Source organism: Sander vitreus, chromosome 19, assembly GCF_031162955.1.
Source record: "Sander vitreus isolate 19-12246 chromosome 19, sanVit1, whole genome shotgun sequence".
NCBI classification, from domain to species: domain Eukaryota; kingdom Metazoa; phylum Chordata; class Actinopteri; order Perciformes; family Percidae; genus Sander; species Sander vitreus.
In genome coordinates, this window is record NC_135873.1 from 14592116 (window position 1) to 14610438 (window position 18323).

At 42.3% G+C, this 18323-nt stretch overlaps 1 protein-coding gene and 2 pseudogenes across 4 annotated transcripts; all 3 read left to right on the top strand.

Annotated features, from left to right (window-relative positions):
• Window positions 1–2013, top strand: LOC144534129 (uncharacterized; annotated as a pseudogene). Its single transcript, XR_013503511.1, has 5 exons — window positions 1–160; window positions 308–1016; window positions 1299–1425; window positions 1502–1545; window positions 1681–2013. The product of XR_013503511.1 is annotated as an uncharacterized LOC144534129 (transcript).
• A 1928-nt stretch (window positions 2014–3941) lies between these two features.
• On the top strand, window positions 3942–6770 carry LOC144534128 (uncharacterized). Of its 2 annotated transcripts, none has more exons than XM_078275866.1 (5): window positions 3942–4082; window positions 4204–4908; window positions 5021–5146; window positions 5224–5273; window positions 5412–6770. In XM_078275866.1, the coding sequence occupies exons 1-5, from the start codon at window positions 4025–4027 to the stop codon at window positions 5529–5531; spliced, it is 1059 nt and encodes a 352-aa protein (XP_078131992.1). In that variant the 5' UTR covers window positions 3942–4024; the 3' UTR covers window positions 5532–6770. The 2 variants fall into 2 exon arrangements, with proteins under 2 accessions (XP_078131992.1, XP_078131994.1); XM_078275868.1 differs by having other exon boundaries at window positions 3943–4082; window positions 5230–5273.
• A 7529-nt stretch (window positions 6771–14299) lies between these two features.
• LOC144534130 (immunoglobulin kappa light chain-like) lies at window positions 14300–16427 on the top strand (annotated as a pseudogene). Its single transcript, XR_013503512.1, has 5 exons — window positions 14300–14375; window positions 14471–15149; window positions 15411–15536; window positions 15619–15662; window positions 15790–16427. The product of XR_013503512.1 is annotated as an immunoglobulin kappa light chain-like (transcript).
• Window positions 16428–18323: the final 1896 nt, after the last annotated feature.

The window sequence follows — 18323 nt, forward strand, 5'->3', positions numbered from 1 at the left end:
TGGAGTACAGAGTCACTTCAGGTTAGCCAATCAAATGCAGTCTTGTCTCTAAAGAGTGGAGAAAGAATCAACATTATTTTCATTTCACACAGCAAATTGAACACAATGACATCTCCAGTGTTTGCTCTCTTTCTCACATGTCTGTTCTTGGCTAAAATGGGTAAGTTGCATTTGTGTAACTCAAACTTGTATCTTTCAGTGTATGACCACTACTCATGACAAATTAGTTTCTGATATTCTGTCTATGTCTTCTGATGTAAGCTGAATTAGGTCACATTTGCTTTTTTCGTCTCTCCTATCACTACAGCTCAGGCGACTGATCTGAAATTGTCCTCATCTGTCCGCCAAGAGAGACATTTCCTATCAGTCAAAGCTGGGGAAAATTTGACTTTGCAATGTTTCTTCGAAGGTGCTGTCGCTGCAAGGCTTTACTGGTATAAGCACACTCTGGGACAGAAACATAGGCTCATCTCTACTTTCTATATGTATGACAAAAAAGTTCATTTTTACGATGAATTCCAGAACAATTCACGTTTAACAGTGAGTACTGAAAATGGTCAAAATCACCTGATAATTACAGACGTGCGCTTTTCAGACTCGGCTACGTACTACTGCGCAAGTAGCTATACATATATTTTTGAATTTGCAGAGGGAACCTTAGTCGATGTAGAAAGGTTCAGGTTTGAACGTCCCAGCTACGGTCCATCAGTCTTCATCTGAGAGCATCCAGCCAGGAGGCTCTGTGACTCTGAACTGTACAGTACACACTGGGACCTGTGATGGAGAACACAGTGTTTACTGGTTCAAGAACTCTGAAGAATCTCAGCCAGGACTCATTTACACCCATGGAGGCAGGAATGATCAGTGTGAGAGGAAACCCAACACACAAACACACACCTGTGTCTACAAGCTGCCGATGAAGAGTCTGAATCTTTCTCATGCTGGAACCTACTACTGTGCTGTTGCCTCATGTGGACACATTCTGTTTGGAGACGGGACCAAGCTGGAGTTTGAAGGTAAGGAACTTTCTAGCAGAAAGTGTCTCAGCTAATGAATTGTTATTGTGTTAAACATCATCTCAATCAATTCTTCCTGTTTTGCTGGAAACAGATATGATGTAGTCGACGTTGGTGGTACCATATGAATAGAAAATAATAAGATCAATCGTTGGTAGAAAAAAATAAATAAATAAATCACATTTTTTTACCATGCATACTCATGAGGACTTTCTAAATACATTTAGGATTAGAACAGAAAACCTGCTGAAAGATCTGTCTCTGTTGTCCGTCTCTCTACAGATGAGGTGGACTCTCCTGTCTTGGTGTATTTCTTGAGTGGAGCTTTCGACATTCACCACCATCCTGAGTGTTTTACTGGCTCTCACAGTGTGCATGATGAACAAGGGAAACAGCCGCCGATCTAAAGGTAACTGCTAGTTTGTATGACTTGTAATCACAGAATTTGGCTTTTAAATAAGAGACTTTTTCTGTTTCACAACCAGTGTCTCAAGCCGGATGTCCAGCTCCACCCACAGCTAAAGCAAAGGTGATTAAAAAACTATAAATGAACTGCTAAACTACCGTTAAAACACATTTTTATTGCACAATGCATAATCTTTTGCAGGTTTTAATTTCTGTCAAAGACAAAATAATGATCGTCTGATACATGTTTTGTTACCAGGGTTACCAACACGCTGAAAACCTTTATTATGCTGCTTTAAGTGCCGACCTGTCCAACAGAGGACAGAGGGATCCCACCTGGAGTGAATGTGTGTACTACAGCGTAAAGCAGTAGAACTGGACTCATTACATTTGTACTTTGAAGTAAGACAGGATTTTCTTAGTGCTTCTCTGGAGGTGAAATAAAGATGTATATCCAGGTTTGAAATACATTTGCTTTTATAGCTTCTTTGTGGTCTGCAGACAAAATTAAATCGCTCTATTCTTTACTTATGTGCATATTTAGGATACTCTTTGTTGTCTGTGTGCCAAATAAACCATGTTTCTCAAATCATATTTTAAGTACTTATGAATAAATATTTTTTATGACTTAAAAAAAAGAAATATATAATATATATGACTTAACCAGTATATTTAGAAGCTCAAATGGATGCCATAAAAGTCACTTGCATGCTTTATTTTTTGCCCTTTTGGTTTTTCCCCCCACCTTTTTGAATCTTTTTACAACATTTTTGTCACTTTTGTCAATGTTCTTTTGTCGTTATTTTTCTTCAAATGCTATAAAATTGAACAAAAAACCCAAATTCAATGAAAGTAATGAACTGATCATTTATTTGACTTGTGAAGAGCGTTGTAAAGAACCATCCAAGTTATTTATTTTGACAATTTGGTTTAAAGAAAACCCAAATTTCTGATGTAATAGCTTTATGTCCAGATAATCAATATCTGGCCACTGTGTTGGGCCATTGATCCACTTGTACAAGGGAAGACTGAAGGGCCTTAACTGCAGACCATTTAACCCTAATTTATTAAGGTTCAGGCAAGGTTGCAACATTATAATTATACATTATACATTTCCCTTAGTTTTATGGGGGACACTCGGCACAAAAAGGGGAGAGAGTTTTTTGTATTGTAGCTCTCTTAGTGCAGTGGCCTTTGTGGTTATCAGCAGGATGTAAGGGTGGTTGTATTCTCACATAGATGCTCCTTAATGCAACGACCACTCCCAGTACAAATTACAAAACACTAGAGTCTTTATCCGGTGACATTTAACAATACTGCAACTACTAACACTAATAGCGCTAATCAGAATACTATTTAGTTGGAATATTACTGACAACAATAGATACAAAGTGACTGAATCTATTTATAGGGCATTTTAAAACGTTTTGAACTGCTGTAACTATAAAGATACAAATATATATTTAAATTGAACTGTAGACTACTTCAACGCCTTAAAACAGATGCAGAAAATTGGATGAACATAATGGAATGATGTGGCCTCTGAATGATGCATTTTTCACATTTCTGCCTTAACTGCTGAACAACACTCAACGTTAGTGTATAACATCACAGAAGGTAGCAACACATGCAGGAAGGCAGCATTAGTGTTTGTCTAGCAAAGCATTAAACCATTGTTTTGTCGGAGCCATATCTTTGGCATATCTTTTCCACTGATGTTTTCCTGGCTTTTTAGTAACAAGTGGTTGTACTTAGGGATGAACAACATATTGGTTGGCCAATATACAGTCATGTGAAAAAATAGCCCCACATCATCACATACCCTTCACCATACCTAGAGATTGGCATGGGGTACTTTCCATAAAATCATCTCTCAATGCAAATCAAACCAGTTATTAGGCTAACCGACATAAAACCATGCCAATATCTAGGTATGGTGAAGGGGATGTGATGATGTGGGGCTATTTTAATTCCAAAGGCCAAGGGAACTTTATCAGGATGCATAGTATCCTGGATCCATGAAATAACTGGCCTTTAAACATAAACATCTGCCTGCCTCTATGGGAATTTAACATAGGGGTGTACTTACTTATGCCCCCTGTATTTTAAGGAAGAACATTTATTTATTTATGATACATTATTCATTCACAAAGAAAACTGGTGTCCTTAAAGATTGGATTTTTCCTCATTTTTTTAATTAAGGCATTAAGATCAATTTCCAAAAGATGATTTTTTTATTCCTCTTTTTAGTCAACTTTAGCATGGGTGTCCTAATTTTTTCACATGACTGTATTTGGTTGATTAGTAAAAGGATTGAATTATAATTGTTGTTCTGGAGGTGGAATATCAGCAGATGATTACATATGATAATGACTGAATGATGCAACAGAGTGGTTTTCCAGTTTACTGAAAAAGACCTGCTGATTTTTCAAATATGTGAACCTATTCTCGGAAACCAAACTTGCCACAATAGGTGGCTGTGAGCATGTGACCATGTTTCCTATACAGTGTCACTTCAGGTTTAGCCAAACAAACACATTCTTGTCTCTAAAGAGTTGAGAAACCATTGATATTCAGCAGTCATTCAACACAGCAACTTCAACATGATGACATCTCCAGTGTTTGCTCTCTTTCTCACATGTTTGTTCTTGGGGAAAATGGGTAAGTTGCATTTTTGAAACTCCAACTTTTATCTGTTAGACTGTGGGATGTTTAGTAATTACACTGACGTATGTCACATTACCTTAACTCAACATTTGCTTTTTCCCTCATTTCACTTTAGCTCAGACGACAGGTCTGAAATCCTCAACTGTTCGTCAAGAGACACGATTTGTATCAGTTAAAACTGGGGACGAGTTGACTTTACAATGTTTCTATGAAGGCGATGTTGCTGTCAAATGCTTTACTGGTATAAAGCAAACTCTGGGACAGAAACCAAAGCTCATCTCTACATATCATAAATATAATATAAATGGGATTTTTCATGATGAATTCAAGAACAATTCACGCTTCACGCTGGATATGGAAAATGGTAAAAATCACCTAAAGATCACAGATGTGCGTGTTTCAGACTCGGCTACCTACTACTGCGCAAGTAGCTATACATATATTTTTGAATTTGCAGAGGGAACCTTAGTCGATGTAGAAGGTTCAGGTATGAAGGTCCCAGCTACGGTCCATCAGTCAATATCTGAGAGCATCCAGCCAGGAGGCTCTGTGACTCTGAACTGTACAGTACACACTGGGACCTGTGATGGAGAACACAGTGTTTACTGGTTCAAGAACTCTGAAGAATCTCAGCCAGGACTCATTTACACCCATGGAGGCAGGAATGATCAGTGTGAGAGGAAACCCAACACACAAACACACACCTGTGTCTACAACCTGCCGATGAAGAGTCTGAATCTTTCTCATGAGACCTACTACTGTGCTGTTGCCTCATGTGGACACGTTCTGTTTGGAAACGGGACCAAGCTGGACTTAGAAAGTAAGGAACTTCCAGCTACAGTTGTCGCATCTGGTGACTACTCATTCTTTCTGATCTAACTCTACATAAAAACCTGCTGAAAGATCTGTCTCTGTTGTCCGTCTCTCTACAGATGAGGCGAACTTTCCTGTCTTGGTGTATTTCTTGAGTGGAACTTCGACATTCACCACCATCCTGAGTGTTTTACTTGCTCTCACAGTGTGCGTGATGAACAAGGGAAACAGCCGCCGATCTAAAGGTAACTGCTAGTTTGAATTTCACAGCTTGTATTCACAATTTGGCTTTTGAATAAAGATGTATTTTTTTCTGTTTCACAACCAGAGTCTCAAGCCAGATGTCCAGCTCCACCCACAGCGAAAGCAAAGGTGAATACAAAACTATAAATGAACTGCTAAACTACCGTCAAGACACATTTTTATTGCACAATGCATCGTTTCCTGGATATTGCTTTCATTTCTGTCAAGGACAAAATAATGATCGTACGATATATATTTTGTTACCAGGGTTACCAACATGCTGAAAACCTTTATTATGCTGCTTTAAGTGCCAACCTGTCCAACAGATCAAGAGGACAGAGGGATCCCACCTGGAGTGAATGTGTGTACTACAGCGTAAAGCAGTAGAACTGGACTCATTACATTTATACTTTGGAGTAAGACAGGATTTTCTTAGTGCTTCTCTGGAGGTGAAATAAAGATGTATATCCAGGTTTGAAATACATTTGCTTTTATAGCTTCTTTGTGGTCTGCAGACAAAATTAAATCGCTCTATTCTTTACTTATGTGGATATTTAGAATACTCTTTGTTGTCTGTGTGCCAAATAAACCATGCATGTCAAAATATATTTTAAGTACTTATGAAGACATGTTTTTTTAGGGCTGTCAATCTAATTAATTACATACTCTGTGATTAATTAATCGAAATTAATCGCATACATAATTAACGGTGCCTGAACCGATACTTTTTAAGTAAGTGAACAAAAAGGGTACTAAACAACAGTTGGTGACATTAAAGAACAGCTTGTTTATTGCTAAGGCCATATGGTCAAAATGAAATGATTTAATAATAATGTATAACAGTAACTAATTTCAGTAGTAAATTGCTATTGAACCATCAGATGGGAAAAGGACATTTACAATAACTTCAAATGCACCACGAGGCTGTAGTTTACCAGTTTCATTGAACGCACCGTCTGTGTTGTTTCTCCGACGGCAGCTGCAGATTGTTACATACCGGTGTTGAATCCTCTACAGTAAAACACAGTCACACTTTACACCGTTTAGCGTTAGCTGTCAGCATTTTAACCGTGTTCATCCAGCTACTAGCTAGCGGTAGGCTAGCGTTAACTGCTGTTGAGTATAGTGTTAACTAGAGTCACGTGCAGCGGTGTTTGTGTTTCCTGTAACGCCTGTTTCAGAGCAGCAGAGAGAAGCGCAGACATATCAGTGGCACCAGATTTCGGTAGCCAGGGTTGGCAGGGAGAAGATTTTTACAAGTAAATGTTCCAATTAATGATCCAGGCACAACATTCTCGTCTCCCTCCTTCATTTTACAGTCCAATGGTGGCTAGAACAGGTCAAACGTCAATATGGAATGGATTAATCTGCGTTATTTTTTTTAACGCATTATTTTTTCTCAGATTAATTAATCGAAATTAACATGTTATTTTGACAGCCCTAGTTTTTTTAGGACTTAACCAGCATATTTAGAAGCTCAGATGAATGGATGCAATAAAAGTCACTTGCATGTTTCATTTATTTTTTATTTTTGCTTATCCTCATTTATTTTAACCAAAGGATATGTGTGTTTATGTGAAATATGACGTAAATTGATCAAATAAACAATTAAAAGTTGGAGCACTATGAGTTTGAAACAGTATGTCTGTGCATGGTTGATCCAACAGTTTCTTCATATATGAGTGGCTGTTGGCACCATGTGTGTCAGAGAATGTGGTTGACCTAAAGACCTGAGGCTCCACTAGTTTACAATGTTACTGTTTTGGGTTTAAATGAGTTCTGTCTAGTAGACAACAGACGTTTATGCATCAAGTATTGTTTGGTCAGTGTCTGCATTGATGACTTTCTAATCACAGAAATGAACAAACACAATAAAAACATGCACAGTAAACCCATTTAAAGTCACCGTACACACATGGTAGACACACCATCACCAGTCCCAACATATATGGTGTCGTACCACACAGACAGAAGGAAAGCAATAAAAAGGTACGCAATACCACACAGCACCAACCTGCAATAGGATTTTATATTGTAAATGTTGTGAGGATGAGTGCAGAAACACAATAAAGACATAAAAAAATATATTTAAAATTGGACTGTAGACTACTTCAATGCCTTGAAACAGGTACAGAAACTAAGTATGAATAATCTAAGGATAGCTGTAGACCTGCAGGTTTTGTCTGTAGACTCAGACTGCTCATGTATGATCCCATAGTTCACCTTTAGTGTATAACATCACATCAGGTAGCAACACATGCAGGAAGGCAGGCGAGTAGGGTTTGTCTAGCAAAGCATTAAACCATTGTTTTGCCGCAGCCATATCTTTGGCTCACATTAGGTAATGGTCCCTATCTCGCTACCTGCGCCCATCTTTGCGCCCATGGGCGTGCTGCTCTTACAGGGAGGTGTGTTCAGGTGAATTCTTGGCGTATTGCTATCTTGAGGCAGCGGGAAGTGATCGCGCCATTGACCAACAAAAACCTGGTCTAAAGTCAGTAACGCAGCATTTCATTGTTATTTTAACAGCGCATTAGTAAAAAATGCACACTCTATGCTTGTTACACACACACACACACACACACACACACACACACAGGGACACGCTGCAGCACACAAACATGCAAAAGATTAAAAATAATAATATTACAATGTGAAATAGTATTATGGAGTTTTGGTGCCATAGTGCTCGTGCCGTACGATCTGCTCGCGTGCTTTCACTTCACACACAAGCAGATCAGTTTCTTCTCCTGAAAATATCTCCTTCCTGCTCAGCAAATCCGCCATCATAATAGCAATGCACCAAGGTAAAAAAGCACCTGGCTTTTAAAGGGAATGGGAGATGACACTCTGATTGGTTCATTGCATGTTAACGCCCATAACACACCTATGAATTAATGAAGACACTAAGTACAACCCTTTTGAACCATGCGCCCGGTGCACAGACCCTTTTTTCACTAGCAAAAGTGGATTCGTACACGCCCTAAACGCACCTGCGTCAGACGCTTCACGCCGTGTGCTTAGATTGTTAAAATAGGGCCCTAAGTCCTAGCCTTTCGTAGTCTTTTTAAGGCTCCAGCTGTGAATGTTTAAGTGGTCAAGCAGCTGGACTTTTCCACTGATCTTTTCCTGGGTTTTTAGTGATGTTTCAAGTGGTTGTGCTTAGAGTTTTCGGTTCCAGAACAGCTGACATGAGTTGGTTCAATCAACTCGGAGTAGGTTGACTCAGAGCTAAGCGCGTGCACCACCACAATAAAAAGGCAGCATGAATGGAGCCATGATACTACGATTCACCATGGTAACAACCACAAACAAACTGGTCGGCAGAAATACTCATGCGCACGTACAGCGAGTTTGAACATGTATTATACATAGCGGCTGCTGCAAAAGAGAGAAAATTGCTGCTCGAAACTTTGAGCATTGACAGTGTATTAATTTCATATTTAATCACAGGTAACCTATAATATTACTGGTGAAAACTGGAGTGGTATTTCACCTATAATTTCATTTAGGTGCAATCCTGCAGGCAAAAACGTAAGCTAGCCAACTACTAATCCCATTCTGAGCCTGCAGCACCATGATCATTAACTGAAATATAATTTATAATCATTTAATTCTTTTTAATGGCTCTCACTGGTTTGTGTCCAGGGAACGCTACAAAAACGTTTAAAAAAAACTTTTCAGAGCGAGGGACACTTTTCTGACGGCTCTGCATACAGTGGCTTTACTAATATGATCCGCATCACCGATGTTGTAAATAAACTGCCGTTTGCAAAAAACATAATGCGACACAAAGAATCTGCTGGGATGTAAAAGCATGTCCACGATGGTGGATGTTAGTGATATGAGGACGGATAAGGTATCTACATATCTGATCGACTGTGAAGAAAATACCTCTCAAATCGGTTATCTGGAAATGAAAATACATCTAGTCGGGACTCAATATCATCTCCCGACGTAAACTCTCTGTGAAGTAATACAGCTTTTTCATCAAGTTACCTCTCTTTCTGAAATGGGCTGGAGTTACCCCTCTCTCTCAGGTTTGATTAACCTCTCTTTCTGAAACAGAAAACCCAGAGTTTCCCTCATCTCAGGGTTAACAAACTCAGAGTTTTCACTAAACCTGCTTTCTGAAATGGACCCCAGGTGTACATCAAGCCTGTTACAGGCCTTTGTTTTTATTGTTACAAGGGCGCTGAAGGCCGTCTCAGACAGATACGTGGTGCTGAATGGGAGAATAATCCTTGTAATTGCATGTTTGGCCAGTCTTGGTGCAACAGCGTGTCCTTTGACGATCCAAAACTTTTTGTATCCGTTCTCCTGGAAATATTTCTTTGACGCAGAATCAGCTTTAAGTTCAGCAAGCTCATTTTCACAGCCGATGTATTCCACTTCCTCCATGCTGGAAATGTAGGGGTCCATCACCAACGACTCTTTTGATAAGTACTCGTCAACATCGGCAAAACGGGACTTAATTTCCTCCTGGAGCAAGTCCATGTGTCGGGTAAACTCAGTGCGTCAAGACGCACGCACAGTGCCACCAGACTGTTTCATCAGCAGTGGAAATTGTTGCAGCTCTCCTTTTGACATTTTCCCAACTCTGTATTCCATTTTGCGCACAAAAGCGCTGAAAGCGTCTTTGCACTGCATGATGTTTGATTCTGGGCCTTGCATCCGCTTGTTTGTCTCATTGCAGAGGGCAAATATGTCTGCTAGGTATGCCGTTTTGATCCAGAATGCGTCAGTCAGCTGTTCGCACAGTTGTCGATTGTGATCTTGCAAGAATTCCTTTATTTTTTTCCTGCAGTTCCATAAAACACACAAGCACTTGTCCACGCGACAACCAACCTCTGTGTGTAACAGCAGTGTTTGATGCGCTTCATCCTCCCACAGCTGGGCAAACAGTCTCTTGTTCGTAGGGCGAGCTTTGATGAAGTTTACAACTTTAACAACAGTTGCCAGTGTGTCACTGAGGTCTTCTGAACGTTTTTTACTGGCTAAGGCTTGGCGATGCAACATACAGTGAAAAATTTCGCATCCCAGGGCTTTTTCCTTCAATCGGCTTGTTTTTGCCCATCATCGCTGCAGCGCCATCAGTGCCGCATGCAACAAGATTCTCCTAGGGCAGGTTGTTTGATGAGAGGTAAGAGTCCACAGCCATAAAATATCTTGTCCTGTTGTTGTTGTGGTGAGATTGGTAGACATAAGAATGTCTTTTTTCAAGTGCCACCATGAATATATTGCACATAAACGATGAGTGGTCTCAGGTGAGGGGCCAGACAAAGAATGGTTCAAAAATCCTATGAAAAATCGAGGAAGGGATGAAGTGACCCTTGCCTGAGAGAAGCCCTGGGCCCCGTCTGGAGCCAGGCCCCAGATGGAGGGCTCGTCAGCGAGCTTCTGGTGTCCCGGGTTTGTCACGGAGCCGGTCGGGCACAGCCGCAAAAAGCTACGTGGCGGACATCCCTCCATCCCATGGGCCCACCACCTGTGGGAGGAACCGCTGGGGTCGGGTGCGCTGCCACATGGGTGGCAGTGAAGGTCAGGGGCCTCGACGGACCAGACCCGGGCAGCAGAGGCTGGCTCTGGGGGACGTGGAATGTCACCTCTCTGTGGGGAAGGAGCCGGAACTCGTGCGGGAGGTGGAGCGCTACCGGTTAGATCTGGTGGGGCTTACCTCTACGCACAGTCTTGGTTCTGGAACCATACTCCTGGATAGGGGTTGGACTCTTTTTTTCTCCGGAGTTGCCCAGGGTGAGGCGCCGGGCGGGTGTGGGGATACTCATAAGCCCCGGCTGAGCGCCGCTACGTTGGAGTTTAACCCGGTGGACGAGAGGGTCGCCTCCCTACGCCTACGGGGTTGTGGGGAAAACTCTGACTGTTGTTTGTGCATATGCACCAAAGGGCTCCAGTCGGGGACTCCATAGTTCTGCTGGGGGGACTTCAACGCGCACGTGGGTAATGATGGAGAAACATGGAGAGGCGTGATTGGGAGGAACGGCCTCCCTGATCTAAACCAGAGTGGTTGTTTGTTGTTGGACTTCTGTGCTAGTCATGGATTGTCTATAATCGAACACCATGTTCGAACATAGGGATGCTCATAAGTGTACTTGGTACCAGAGCACCCTAGGCCAAAGGTCAATGATCGATTTTATAATCGTTTCATCTGATCTGAGGCCATATGTTTTGGACACTCGGGTGAAGAGAGGGCGGAGCTGTCAACCGATCACCATCTGGTGGTGAGTTGGGTCAGGGGTGGGGGAAGACTCTGGACAGACCTGGTAAGCCCAAACGGGTAGTGCGGGTAAATTGGGAACGTCTGAGGAGGCCCTGTCCGACAGACTTTCAACTCACACCTCCGGCGAGCTTTTCGTGCATCCCTGTGGAGGCTGGGGGCATTGAACCCGAGTGGACAATGTTCAAAGTTTCCATTGCTGAAGCTGCGGTGACGAGCTGTGGTCTTGGTGCCTCAAGGGCGGTAACCCACGAACACCGTGGTGGACACCGGTGGTCAGGAAGCCGTCCGACTGAAGAAGGAGTCTTTCCGGGATATGTTATCCCAGACGACCCGGAGGCAGTTGCAAGGTACCCGAAGGACCCGAAGGGCTGCAGCCTCTGCCGTGAAAGAGGCAAAGCAGCGTGTGTGGGAGAAGTTCGGAGAAGACATGGAGAAGGACTTTCGGTCGGCACCAAGGTACTTCTGGAAAACCGTTCGCCACCTCAGGAGGGGGAAGCGGGGAACCATCCAAGCTGTGTACAGTAAGGATGGGACGCTGTTGACCTCAACTGAGGAGGTAATAGGGCGGTGGAAGTAGCACTTTGAGGAACTCCTAAATCCGACTAATACGCCCTCTATGGTAGAGGCAGAGCTGGAGGATGAGGGGGATTGGCATCAATTTCCCTGGTGGAGGTTGCTGAGGTAGTTAAACAACTCCACAGTGGCAAAGCCCCAGGAATTGATGAGAGCCGCCCAGAAATGCTTAAATCTCTGGGTGTGGAGGGGTTGTCTTGGTTGACACGCCTCTTCAACATTGCGTGGAAGTCTGGGGACGGTGCCTAAGAGTGGCAGACTGGGTGGTGGTTCCCCTTTTTAAAAAGGGGGACCAGAGGGTGTGTGCCAATTACAGGGGTATCACACTTCTCAGCCTCCCGGTAAAGTCTACTCCAAGGTGCTGGAAAGGAGGGGTTCAGTCGATAGTCGAATCTCAGGTTGAAGAGGAACAATGCGGATTCCGTCCTGGTCGTGGGAACAACGGACCAGATCTTTACTCTCGCAAGGATCCTGGAGGGAGCCTGGGAGTATGCCCAACCAGTCTACATGTGTTTTGTGGATCTGGAGAAGGCGTAGGGACCGGGTCCCTCCCGGGAGATACTGTGGGAGGTGCTGCGGGAGTACGGGGTGAGGAGGTCCCTTCTCAGGGCCATCCAATCTCTGTACGACCAAAGCAAGAGGTGTGTCCGGGTTCTCGGCAGTAAGTCGGACTCATTTCAGGCGAGAGTTGGCTCTCTGCCAGGGCTGCAGCTTTGTGACCAATCCTGTTTGTAGTATGTATGGACAGGATATCGAGGGCGTAGTCGTGGGTGGAGAGGGGTTGCAGTTTGGTCGGCTGGGGATCTCATCGCTGCTTTTTTGCAGATGATGTGGTCCTGATGGCATCATCGGCCTGTGACCTTCAGCACTCACTGGATCGGTTCACAGCCGAGTGTGAAGCGGCTGGGATGAGGATCAGCACCTCTAAATCAGAGGCCATGGTTCTCAGCAGGAAACCGATGGAGTGCCTTCTCCAGGTAGGGAATGAGTCCTTACCCCAAGTGAAGGAGTTCAAGTACCTTGGGGAGCTGAGCCAGAAGGCAAAGCTCTCAATCTACCGGTCAGTTTTTGTTCCTACCCTCACCTATGGTCATGAAGGCTGGGTCATGACCGAAAGAACAAGATCCAGGGTACAAGCGGCCGAAATGGGTTTCCTCAGGAGGGTAGCTGGCGTCTCCCTTAGAGATAGGGTGAGAAGCTCAGTTATCCGTGAGGAGCTCGAGTAGAGCCGCTGCTCCTTTGTGTCGAAAGGAGCCAGTTGAGGTGGTTCGGGCATCTGGTAAGGATGCCCCCTGGGCGCCTCCCTAGGGAGGTGTTCCAGGCACGTCCAGCTGGGAGGAGGCCTCGGGGGAGACCCAGGACTAGGTGGAGGGATTATATCTCTAACCTGGCCTGGGAACGCCTCGGGATCCCCCAGTCGGAGCTGGTTAATGTGGCCCGGGAAAGGGAAGTTTGGGGTCCCCTGCTGGAGCTGCTACCCCCGCGACCCGACCCCGGATAAGCGGATGAAGATGGATGGAAAAAATATAGTTTTTATACAGACTTTTGTATACATTATCTATTCTAGTGTATTATCATAATTTTTTAACATGTGCAAATATTTATTTTTTTAACTCAACCTCAAACCAGATAAAGACTTGCGCACCCCGTTGTGCTCTTTGGTGCCCCCCTGAGGGGTGCGCGGACCCCAGGTTGGGAACCACTGACCTAAGGCAGCAGCTACAGTAAAGGTCCAGCAGAGAAGCCTATTTTAAAAACAAAGTACTCAGCCTAAAATCAAGCAGTCTAGCAGTAAGATATCTTCAGAAGTCAAATACACACTGTTTTGGCTATTGGGCTGATTAATGAGACAACTGTTTTATTATTATTGTTCTGATAATGAAATTTCAACAGATAATTTCATATGATAATGAATGAATGATGCCACAGAGCTGTTCCAGGTTACTGTCAAAGACCTCCTGCCGCTCTACACTGTGGAGTCTAAGAGTTTTAAGTAACCATTAATTAGTCCAACGGTATGGCTTCGAAAGGTTAAACATGATCCTGAATAACGAAAGCCACACACTGATTCTAAAGAGAGACTTCCAGTTCTGAGTAACAGGCTTTATTACATATATTTTTAACTGAATCCATCATTAAAAAGCAGCTCAAGACTCCCCTTTCCTAAAAGATAAGCCAAGAAAGGAAGATGTGAACCTTTTCTCAGAATCATAGAAACCAAACTTGTCACCATAGGTGGCTGTGAGCATGTGACCATGTTTCCTATACAGTGTCACTTCAGGTTTAGCCAATCAAACGCATTCTTGTCTCTAAAAAGTGGAGAAACCAACGATATTCTGTCATTCAACACAGCAACTTCAACACGATGACATCTCCAGTGTTTGCTCTCTTTCTCACATGTTTGTTCTTGGGGAAAATGGGTAAGTTGTAACTTTATTTTATGTAAGACTGTGTGACGCTTCTTTCCGTCACATTACATTAACTCTACATTTGCTCTTCTCTCATTTCACTTTAGCTTTAACTGTTCGTCAAGAGACACGATTTTTATCAGTTAAAACTGGGGACAAATTGACTTTACAATGTTTCTATGAAGGTGAGGTTGCTGTAAGGCTTTACTGGTTTAAGCAAAATCTAGGACAGAAAGCAAAGCTCATCTCTACTTTCTTTAAATATAATGTAAATGTGACTTTTCACAATGAATTCAACAATCCACGCTTCACACTGGATACGGAAAATGGAAGAAATCATTTGACAATCAAAGATTTACGCCCTTCAGACTCGGCTACTTACTACTGCATTACTTTTCTATACACATTAGACTTTTCAGAGTACATTTTTGTAAGTGTAAAGGGCTCAGGTTTGAAGATCCCAGCTACGGTCCATCAGTCTTCATCTGAGAGCATCCAGCCAGGAGGCTCTGTGACTCTGAACTGTATAGTACACACTGGGACCTGTGATGGAGAACACAGTGTTTACTGGTTCAAGAACTCTGAAGAATCTCAGCCAGGACTCATTTACACCCATGGAGGCAGGAATGATCAGTGTGAGAGGAAACCCAACACACAAACACACACCTGTGTCTACAAGCTGCCGATGAAGAGTTTGAATCTTTCTCATGCTGGGAACCTACTACTGTGCTGTTGCCTCATGTGGACACGTTCTGTTTGGAAACGGGACCAAGCTGCACTTAGAAAGTAAGGAACTTTCTAACACATGCTGTCTAATCTGATGGGTAAGTAGAAAGTAGTTTCCCCATTATAGGATTTGTCTTTTGGGAGGTTTTTGTCTATCTGAATCCAGGCTGTGAGGAGGGTGTTGTATGTTTACTGAACAAAGGCAAATATCTGACTTTTGACTAGTATGCATAGAAATTGACTCGACTAGCCCATTGTAATCTACTAACCAAAACAGGAAATATACTGAAAAATCTGTTTCTTGTGTCCGTCTCTCTACAGATGAGGTGGACTCTCCTGGTTTGGTCTATTTCTTGAGCGGTGCTTTAACATTCACCACCATCCTGAGTGCTTTACTGGCTTTCTCATTGTACAAGATGAACAAGAGAAACAGCTGCCAATCTGCAGGTAACTGCACTTTTTGTATCTGGCAGCTTGAGTTCACAGAATTTTGCTTTTAAATAAAATAATGTTTTCTGTGTTCAACCAGAGAACCAAGCAAGATTTCCATCTCCCTCCACAGCGCAGGCAGAGGTGTGTACAGTTTTCACGTTTTCATTAAGCGTAAAAAAAATAGCATCACAATTAACTGTGTTGTCGACATAATTTCTGTGAGAACCATAATTTGTGATCTTTTAAAAAAATTATATTTTGTTACCAGGGTTACCAAGATGCAGACAACGTCCATTATGCTGCTTTAAGTGTCAACCTGCCCAACAGATCAAGAAGACAGAGGAACAACACCAACGATGAATGTGTGTACTCCAGTGTCAAGCAGTAGAACTGGACATTATTTCTACGTTCTGAGTAAGATGGCAGATTCTTCTTATAATCTCTTTGATTATGTACATACATAGATGTAGATTTTTAGATAAATATCTGTATCTTTCATTGGTCTAGGATGTAGTGAAGAGAAGACGGATAGGAATGGACAGAGTTATCAGTGGAAAGAGAAGTTTAAATGATCTATGTTGTTCTATGAGACTGTGTGAACTGTTGTTAGTTGGCCCTTCTCCAATGAATCCTGTTGATTTGCAGAGGAAATTTTAGAGAATAATTAACCAAACAAAGAAATTTGATGTAATGTCATTTAGAAAGCCAGATTAATTGATGCTGTACAACAACCTGGTCTTTGGCTATAAGGGTTTGGATTCATTTACCAATAAGTGGCATTATTTGTGTTTTATCCTCAGTTTTTTTTGACCTAATTACATTTATTTTGCATTTCCATGAATATTTTGTGTTAAATAAGAATAAATCAATCAAATCTATTGAAGGAACACTAACAATGTTTGTGTGCTTCTGTTCAGTCCCTGGTACTGTAAGGTAACTTTGGCTTTGTCATGCATTAATGAATGTTTTGAATTTTGAAAGACAGGATCAAGTTTTTTACAGTTAATCCTCTGGGGACCGTGACTGTACCAAATTTCAATCCCTCAAATAGTTGTGGGGATATCTAAATAGTGTAAAAGCAAAAATATCGAACTAATGGCGGCACTACAGGAAAAGTCAGGGGATTACCAAAGTCGGTAGGAATCATCCAGAGGGGGACATTGATGTCTGTACCATATTTCATGGCAATCCATCCCATTGTTGTCCAAGTATTTCACTCTGAAGGAAAAATTGCAACCTGATCGTGGCACTAGAGGAAAGGTCAGGTTATCACCAAAGTCCTACATAATCTGGCAACCATGAAGATCTGTACACAATTATGTGCTAATCCATTACAGTGGGGCTCAAAAGTTTGGGCAGCCCAGGTAAAATTTTTTATTAATGTGCATAAAGAAGCCAAGAAAAGATGGAAAAATCTCCAAAAGGCATCAAATGACAGATTAGACATTCTTATAATATGTCAAAAAAAGTTAGATTTTATTTCCATCATTTACACTTTCAAAATAACAGAAAACAAAAAATGGCGTCTGCAAAAGTTTGGGCACCCTGCAGAGTTAATACCTTGTACTGCCCCCTTTGGCAAGTATCACAGCTTGTAAACGCTTTTTGTAGCCAGCCAAGAGTCTTTCAATTCTTGTTTGAGGTATCTTCGCCCATTCTTCCTTACAAAAGTCTTCCAGTTCTTTGAGATTTCTGGGCTGTCTGTCACGCACTGCTCTTTTAAGGTCTATCCATAGATTTTCAATTATGTTGAGGTCAGGAGACTGTGAAGGCCATGGCAAAACCTTCAGTTTACGCCTCTTGATGTAATCCACCGTGGTTTGAGGTGTGTTTAGGATCATTATCCATTTGTAGAAGCCATCCTCTCTTTAACGTCAGCTTTTTCACAGATGGCATCAAGTTAGCGTCCAAAATTTTCTGAAATTTTATTGAATCCATTTTTCCTTCTACTCGTGAAATGTTCCCTGTGCCACTGGCTGCAATACAACCCCAAAGAATGATTGATCCACCCCCATGCTTAACAGTTGGACAGAGGTTCTTTTCATTAAATTCTGTGCCCTTTCTTCTCCAAACGTGCCTTTGCCCATTCCGGCCAAAAAGTTCTATTTTAACCTCATCGGTCCACAGAACTTGTTTCCACAATGCATCAGGCTTGTCTATATGTTCATTTGCAAACTTCAAACGCTGATTTTTGTGGTGAGGACGTAGAAGAGGTTTTCTTCTGATGACTATTCCATGAAGACCATATTTGTTCGTATCTCTTTATAGTGGAATGGTGTACCACAACTCCAGTGTCTGCCAGATCTTTCTGGATGGATTGTGCAGTCAAACGTGGGTTTTGACTTGCTTTTCTCACAATCCTGTGAGCTGTTATGTCTGATATTTTTCTTGGTCTTCCAGATCTTGCTTTAACTTCCACTGTTCCTGATGACTGCCATTTCTTAATTACATTCCGAACAGAGGATATTGGCATCTGAAAACGCTTTGCTATCTTCTTATAGCCTTCTCCTGCTTTGTGAGCGTCAACTATTTTCAGTTTCAGTTTTCTAGACAACTGCTTAGAAGAACCCATGGTGCTGATTGTTGGGGCAAGGTCAGATGAGTCTGGGCATTTAAAACCTTTGAGATTGACATCACCTGGTCTTTCCAGACGATGATTGAGCGCAATCCATGACACTGTCAGGTCTCAGCTTTCCAAAGGGGGCGGTGCATGCTATAAACTCTGCAGGGTGCCCAAACTTTTGCAGACACCATTTTTTGTTTTCTGTTATTTTGAAGGTGTAAATGATGGAAATAAAATCT

Coding starts and splice junctions, on each gene's coding strand:
- LOC144534128 (XM_078275866.1), top strand. CDS start 4,025: ATGATGACATCTCCAGTGTTTGCTCTCTTTCTCACATGTTTGTTCTTG. Junction 5,147..5,223: donor AAACAGCCGCCGATCTAAAG/GTAACTGCTAGT, acceptor TTTCTGTTTCAC/AACCAGAGTCTCAAGCCAGA. Junction 5,274..5,411: donor CACCCACAGCGAAAGCAAAG/GTGAATACAAAA, acceptor TTTTGTTACCAG/GGTTACCAACATGCTGAAAA.